The sequence below is a fragment of the Solanum tuberosum genome, unplaced genomic scaffold (assembly GCF_000226075.1).
Source record: "Solanum tuberosum cultivar DM 1-3 516 R44 unplaced genomic scaffold, SolTub_3.0 scf00411, whole genome shotgun sequence".
Lineage (NCBI taxonomy): Eukaryota > Viridiplantae > Streptophyta > Magnoliopsida > Solanales > Solanaceae > Solanum > Solanum tuberosum.
In genome coordinates, this window is record NW_006239344.1 from 310,738 (window position 1) to 318,614 (window position 7,877).

At 36.5% G+C, this 7,877-nt stretch overlaps 1 protein-coding gene, 1 long non-coding RNA gene and 1 pseudogene across 2 annotated transcripts; all 3 read right to left on the reverse strand.

The window, feature by feature from the left end:
• LOC102585685 (putative late blight resistance protein homolog R1A-3) overlaps positions 1-1,640 on the reverse strand; it is a 9,444-nt pseudogene extending 7,804 nt beyond the window's left edge.
• A 2,729-nt stretch (positions 1,641-4,369) lies between these two features.
• LOC107058012 (uncharacterized) lies at positions 4,370-5,767 on the reverse strand. Its single transcript, XR_001471711.1, has 3 exons — positions 5,140-5,767; positions 4,791-4,884; positions 4,370-4,585 (listed from the first exon to the last, which is right to left on the reverse strand). It is a non-coding gene; the product is annotated as an uncharacterized lncRNA (long non-coding RNA).
• Positions 5,768-5,889: 122 nt separating this feature from the next.
• LOC102586022 (putative late blight resistance protein homolog R1B-23) lies at positions 5,890-7,662 on the reverse strand. Its single transcript, XM_015303247.1, has 3 exons — positions 7,531-7,662; positions 6,017-7,471; positions 5,890-5,904 (listed from the first exon to the last, which is right to left on the reverse strand). Exons 1-3 carry the CDS (start codon positions 7,660-7,662, stop codon positions 5,890-5,892), a joined length of 1,602 nt encoding a protein of 533 aa, XP_015158733.1.
• Positions 7,663-7,877: the final 215 nt, after the last annotated feature.

The window sequence follows — 7,877 nt, forward strand, 5'->3', positions numbered from 1 at the left end:
AGGATGGTCCTTGGGCAACGTGAGGTAAAATGTTGTATCACCACTTAGTTTCATAAGCGGTGGTTGTTGGTTAGAGAAACTCCCACAGCAGAAATTGCATGGTCCCTCGAGGGGTTCTGTTTGGTATGGGTGGGGGTATGGGACTTCATTCATGCATTGCACAAGGAAGGTAGAACTAGTATACTGTTACTGATATCCCTCGAGTAGGAATCTACTGATATGAATATTTAACTCATTCACGAGGAGTTCACTGTTATTGGTTACTTCTTAAAGAGAAGGCCACACTGATTACATGATTCATCCTTGGAAACCTCCCAGCTATAAGATTTGATATGAAAGTGTTTTCTGAGTTTACTACTAAGATTTGATATAAAAGTGTTTTTCTGAGTTTACTACTAAGTGTTTACATTGATTTATCTTACATGAGGCAAATAAGATTGAATAATTTTTACTTTAACTTTTATCAAAAAAAAGATTGAATATTGTTACCGTTTCTGAAAAAGGCGTTGATTTTAGCAATTTGACTATCATACTAGCATGTTTTCTGACTTGTCCCTCATTACAACGGTTGCGGTTAAGTGTTATTACTCACTGAGCTAGCGTCTCACTCCTCGCTTTATTTTACAGAGAATGCAGGTCACAGGGGTAATGATTTCTTTAACTAGAGCTTTCGAGTTGATAATTCGAGGTGAGACCCGCACTTGTTCGCGTGGACAAAAAATATTTTTTACTATAGTAAAAATAAAAGATAATCTCAAAAATATTTTTCATTCATAAATCAAACACTAAAAATCTTTTTCGGAAAATATTTTCTAATCATCAACCAAACATGAGAAAATAAGTCAACTTTGCCCTTATTGATTTCTGATACAGGTAATTTCAGGATAGGCCCAAAAACAGAGGAAACTTTGCCCGATTTTCTGTAGATTTCTGGTTAAGGCTTGCTTTGGGATTCTTTCCCTTAGTGCCGGTCACAGACCTAATTTGGGTCGTGACATTAATAATCTGTCTAATAATATTTTTCTCCTGTCCCGACTTGGGCTAATGGAAAAAATTACTTATTTTGATAAAACTAATAAGATTTTTTGTGAGAGTAGCTGAAGTAGAATCAATAGAGACCCCGAGAGCTCTGATTAAGCATATTCATACCTTTAGACATATTTTTGTTAGACAGGTTGAAGTAAGAGATTGAAGAATTAGTTTGGTTGAAAGGCAAACAACAAAAAGACAAATCAAAATAGCTAGATCTAGAATTCCAAGATTACTAAAATACAATTCATTGACTTCACAACTCCTTTAAATACCGAAAGTGCTCACTTTTTAACAAATCTAAATGGATGAAAACTACTCAGAAGAACTTTTAAGAGAAAATTTCAAGCCTACTCCAAACGTAAAGGGATCGTTTTTATCATTTTCTTGACTACCCACATCATGTTACTATGCTGTCAATAAAGTTTAGCAAACAAGATCGTACCTTTACTCAGGCTGAAGTTTAGCTACAGAACCCTTTGTTTGAGAAATGATGCTGAAAAGTGGCAAAGAGAACAAACTATTGGATAAAAAAGAAGTGTAGTTGAAAGACCAACAACAGAAAGAAGAATCAAAATATACAATTCATTAATCAATTGTTAATTCTTCTGCTAGGAAGTAATTGGTTACTTGAAAGGCCACCACCAGCATATAAATAAGAATGAAATATTAAAATACAACCCTTTGGCTTCTCAAGTCTTTTTTTAATCAATTATTTGCATCTCTCTTGTCTTTGACAATATGTGACCTGTAAAATACTAATCTAATAGAAGCACAGCCAATTTTTAGACAAGTAAAACTGTTGAAAATGATGAAGATAAAAACAAGTGCTTGCCATTTTATATAAGTTCATTTGAGAATTTCATCAAACACATTGTAGACATTGTCAATTTCCACTACAAAAATTCAATTAGTTGCTTGTTACTTGGATGATTCTGAGATCTGCCAATTAGAAGCAGAGTTGGAAGGAATCTAGCCAATATTTATACAATAAAATGTTGAAAATGACAAGGAAAAAAAAACAATATCTACTTAAATATTCAGAAATAGTTCATTTGAGACTTTCATCAACCAAATTACAGACATTGTTTAGCATTAACAATTTCCACTACAGACATTCTGTTATAGAATGTATATAGAATTCATTCCTAGTTAAGTACATAGCCATATTTAGACAATAGATTTGTAGGAATCGTCTTTTATTTCTTTCCCAAGTTAGCACACAATCTATTGTAATTATACATTGCTTACCCATTGAAATAAGACAACTTCTTCCATCTTGAGATCAAGTCCACGCTCCAACTGGGCCTGACATAAAGGCGGGGTTAGAGTGGGTTGGATTGACAACCTGCTTATAAGGACTTAGACAATCCTCTCTTCATGAGCTAACAAATATTGTGTAAGAAGGAAGAACTTGTTGTTCTCCGGATTTTTCCCTTTTTTGCACCCCACAATGAAATTCCTAGTGTAATTTTCATTTTTTTCTAGAATTGTATTCCGAAATCGTATTTGGACATAGAATTATTACAATTCTCCTCCGAAATTTAACTTGAATATTCCAAAATTCAAAAAAAAATCCAAATACCTGTTTTCACATTTTCCGCTCCAAATCACTCACAAAAATTCAACATTTTCTCAAATTATATTCAATTTTTTTATTACTGTGGTGTTCGGACCAACTTTCACACTTTGATATGCTGATATTTGAACCTGAGACCAAATGGTTCTCATTTCTCAGTCACTTCATGGACCATTAGGTCCACACTGCTGGGTGCCAAGTTATATTCATGTCCAAACATCACTCGGCCATCCATATACCATTTTTCAACATTGTCTTTTTTTTTTCCTTCTAATTTCACATTTTTAATGTTCAAATGCTCACTTATACTCTGCTTGTTTATTTCAAAAAATTCCAACAGATTTGAATTCCATTTGCATAATGTAATTGTAAGGGTCAAGGCATACACTTGATATTTTCTCAAAAGTAAAGACTTGATACACATAATTCTTCAAAAAGAGTCACAACTAATTAACTAACAAGTACATTACAACACCATTTTCATCAGAGGAACAAATTTAACATGCTCATAATATTACCCATCCAAAAACATAATAGTATTTGTTACTACTAATCCCTCGGTCAAGGGAAAAATTGATGGTGTATGAGCTTCAAAAGCCTTCTTCAATAACCTTTATCTCCCATGTTCCGTCGACTACAACCAGCATGCTAAAAATACACAAGGGGCTTGAGCAAGAAATTGCGGAGAAAATGATCAACGTAGAACTGATACTTGCAGTTTTTCCTATACAGAATCCATGGAGCAATTCCTTGTTCTATATGATGTTGATTCTGATGCATCTCCATCAACGGTTCAAACAAAATCAGGCATGTCGAACCTCCATCCTGCCATTGTCCTGTATATGTAGAGTTTCTCAACAGGGAAACTTTCTGGCCTCGTATCCGGATGACCGCTCTCATCTAGCAGCTTACATTGTTAAAATTTGACAAGATTCAAAGATGAATTAATGTGAGGATTTGGTAGTTAAGAAGATAATTCCTCATTGGTACAAAAGTCAAGATAGCACCTTTTGTAGGTGAAATTTAGGTGAACCATAAAATGGTTTCACAAGGTAAATCTTGACATTTTGACAAATTGTGATGTCATGGATGACATCAATAGGAAGAATTCACTCCTATAAATAGGTGGCTCCTAATTCATTTGTAACACACCTCTCACTTGCCTTCTCATCTTCAAAGGCATTTGTTCTTCTTTCTCTTGTAGTATTTCACTTGTACTCTTTTGGAGTGAAATAAATATTGGTTGGTTGTGTCCGAGGAGAAGGCAAAAGAAAACAAAATTTTGCCGAACCTTGTAAATTTCTGGTGTTTCTTTTGTTGTTGTCTCATTTACTATTTATTAGTTACCTTTAGATATAGCAATTGTGATTTCATCACTCTCTATATATTCGGCTTCCGTAACATACATGTGTCATGACTTACTGAACAAGAAGACAGCCAAATATATCGCATCGTCTCCAGCCTTGCAGCATTGACCAACAGTGCCTTTTTGACGAAAGGGGAGTCTCTGGTCTCCACCTTACAAAGGCTTTCAAAACCAGAGAGAATGTCGTGAAGGCCTAGATAACATTCCCCGCAAAAGCTACGAAGAGCATCTCTAGCTTCTTAGCATGAGCCGGGGCTCCGATGTAATGGAAGCGCGATCCGTAAGGAGGCCAGAAAGGGAAAGTCATTGCAAACTTGCAATCCCTTGCAGTGGTGAGTGATGGCCCCAAAACCAGTATCCAGCAGTCCAAGGGTTAGGTAATCAGGAGTTTGAGGCTTGAGTAAACACAAATGAAACCGAATCAAGTTAAACCAGTTCCTTGCAATTGTAACCAAGGGGGCATTTGTCATTTGGCAGCAGAAGTATAGAACCAAGTGGAGCCAGCTTGAGATAGCTCTGTCAAGGATACATTCAGTTCTTGTGCATAAGGAAATACCCTTATTAAGTCCTTACAATAGTTGGCTATCTCCTCAAGACCAATAATCTTGCACCTGTAGTCACATTCAGATGCAAAGATTAAAACTTTTTTCACACAGCAGTACTCATGAAGGTAGATGATTGATAACCATGACAAGTTTTTCTATTTTATTACAAATGCAGTTACTGTATTGAGTCTTGAAACTATCGACACACAAATCTATACAAAAGTTAAGCTGAGATATAGGATAACTTTCATATAGAACAGAAGTTGCAAACCTTTTGTATTCTTTCCCATCATAGCAGAGAGTTCTTGGAATACATATTCACCACAACAGAAAAAAGAATTGTAACCATCTTCTTTACATGTGATCTGCAAATAAAATTAAACTGGTCAAAGTAATTGGAAAAAGAAATACTTCAACTAGCAAATGGATACGTTGATTTGAATTTTGAAAGCTCTATGTCGACGCTTTTGTTGGAAAATTTAGTACTGTTAAACTCTTCAAATATATTTCTCAAATATTTCTACTTAGTATTCACAAACAGACTGTTCAGTTTGGACTTTCATCAAACACATTGTAGACATCTTTTAACAAGAATCAACAACAAAAGAATGGAGACGAACCTGTTCACATATAATGCTACTTAAATTACGGGATATTCTTCCTGCCAACAACTTGAAGCTCGTCTCCTCCCCTCATATCTTCAGCGTATTCCTTAATCTTCATAGTGGAATCTTCAAGTTGAGGGCTCTCTACAAGTTTGATAATTTTGAGTGACCAAATATCCCCAAAACTAGGTGGAATCTCCTCAAGCTTACGACATCCCTCCAGTTTTAATTTCTCAAGCGCGGGAAAGGATTCCTCTCCAACCTCCCACTTAGAAAGAGTCACTTGACGTAACTTCAAACATTTGAGATTCTCAAAGGTGTCTTCCTCCTCCATGTTCCTTTCTTCCCCCTCGATGATTGTATCATAAAGGGACAGCACTTCAAGGTTGGGCAGTCTCGCTATTGTGGATAGTGAATCGGATGCCAGATGAAAGTCACCCAACGACAATTTTTTCAAACTCGAAGGGAAGTGAAAATCCCATGGCCGATTTATGGCTGCAGAGGACCCACTGTCATTTGTGTTTGATCTTTCAAAACCTACATTGAGGCCTTCTAGTTCAGTTAGGAAATCCAATTTCGGGAACCAATATTGCTCTGTTGAATAATCCCATGATTCCTTGAGAACAAATGAAAGATCTTGAATATTGGGAAACCTTTCGAATATATGCTCTGCATCCATATCAAAGAAAGAACAACCAGTCGTGATGAGCACTCGCAACTTTACAAGATCCCAAATTCTCGGTAATAGCATCAATTCTTCGTTAATTACCAACAAGGTTTCTAGATTCCAGAGGTTTGAGAAAGATAAAGGCAGAGATTCAACTTCTGTCCCAATGCATAAGAACCTCAAATGATTCAACATGCATATTTCATGCAGCAAAGAATCTTTCACCTTGATAAAAGAGGGATTCAGGTACAACAATCTAAGAAGCCTCAAGTGTCTTAGGTGAAATGTATCAGAAAGACGGTCATCCAGCTGGTCTCCATATATGGTCAAAGAATAGAGGTGTCTACCAGAATGCCTTTTCTTATTTGAACCGAAGAGGACAAAATTAAGCCCAAAGTGCTCCTCGTCATCATTATCAATGGTAATTTGACGTGACAACAAATCTGATGGAGCACTTGAACTTATCAAATTAAACAACTTTTCTTCTCTGGCTTTTATCAAACAGAAGTCATGCACAAGATCATGAAGTTGGCAAGTTGGGTAACCACCTATCTCATTGAAACAAATTACCAAGCTACTGGAAATTAAATCATCCAAATAAATCTTCACCACTTCTTCCATACTCCTTATTTCCGTCTTTTCCACAAACCCTTCAGCAACCCATACATCTCTTAGCTCATCGATTTTCATTGCACTGTCCTTTGGCCAACTTGCAAAGCATAGCAAGCATGGCTTCAGATGATCAGGTAAGTGGTCATAACTTATTTCTATAACTTTCGTCACTTCATTCTTGAAAATAAAGGAATGCAAATTATTTACAACTTCAAGCCACACACTCTTTTTCTTTTCCCTCACAACAATGACTCCAGCAATCAGATCCACCACCAAAGGAAGCCCTTTACAATTTTCGGCTATTTCTTTTCCAATATCCAATAGTTCATTAGGGCAACTCTCGTTTCCAAATGCCCTTTTCTCTAATAACTCCCAACTTTCTTCTGATCTTAGCAATCGAAGGTTAAGAGGATCAGTGTAGAGCTTTCCATACAAAGCCACTTCCTTTTCTCGGGTTGTCAAAATAATTCTACTTCCTTTCATACCATTAGGAAAATGTCTTGTTAACGCATCCCACGTAGTAGTATCCCACACGTCATCTAAGATAATAAGATACCTTTTTCCAAATAGTTGTTTCCGTAGTTTATCAGCAACATCAATATTCTCAATCAAATTTGAATCTGAGCCATTAACTTGATTGAAAATTTTATCCAACAAATTCTTCTCTTCGTATTCTTGGTCGACTGTGCACCATGCGCGAAGGTCAAAATGACTAGAAATTGATTTATCATTGTATACTTTGTACGCCAAAGTAGTTTTACCTGAACCCGGCATACCAGTGATCGAAATGACATCTAGATCTGTCGGTCCACCAGTGAGCTTTCTAAGTATCCATTTTGTCTCCTCCTCAAAACCTACAATTATTTTACCAGTTGTCCATGACTTTCTCTCAACTGGCTTCTTGGGAGAGCTCAGAACAGTGAGACCTCTATTCTCGGGAATTTTCTCATGTAAATCAGAGACCTCTTCTTTGGTAAGCTTGATCTTCTTTATGGAAATGGGAAGTGAGAAAATAAGATGTAAGAGACCATTATCTCGAACAATAACTGAATCAATGACATCTTTTGCCTCATATGCCACATTTAAACACGTGCCCAGAGATAGTTACATCGTCGGAAAGTTGGTACCTGGGTGACAGTGAGAAGGTGTCTATTGTGTGTCAGTTGGTTGGTCTGTGTCATGATGTGATCCACATGAGTTGGCTTGTCAAGTCTAAGAGAACGAATGTGCACCCGAGCAATGAGGAGGTAGAGAGCCATGTGATTGCTTGAGTTTAGAAATGCTTGCTTCTATACAAGTGTCGTTTAGAGTTGTAGTGCGTCGCTTGAGGACAAACAATGAATTTAAGTTGAGGGTGTTGATATACCGTGAGTTTACGGTATTTCTAATACATTTCACTTACAAGTTGTGTGTGTCTAGGGCCTTTTTGTATTGGTTTTTATGTATTTTTATCATGTTTTCAGGAAAGGTGTTC

Bases quoted from the DNA above. Each gene is read 5' to 3' on its own strand.
- LOC102586022 (XM_015303247.1), bottom strand. From the start codon at position 7,662: ATGGCTCTCTACCTCCTCATTGCTCGGGTGCACATTCGTTCTCTTAGA. The intron at 7,472-7,530 runs GTACCAACTTTC...GTGGCATATGAG, and splicing joins ACCTTCTCACTGTCACCCAG to GCAAAAGATGTCATTGATTC.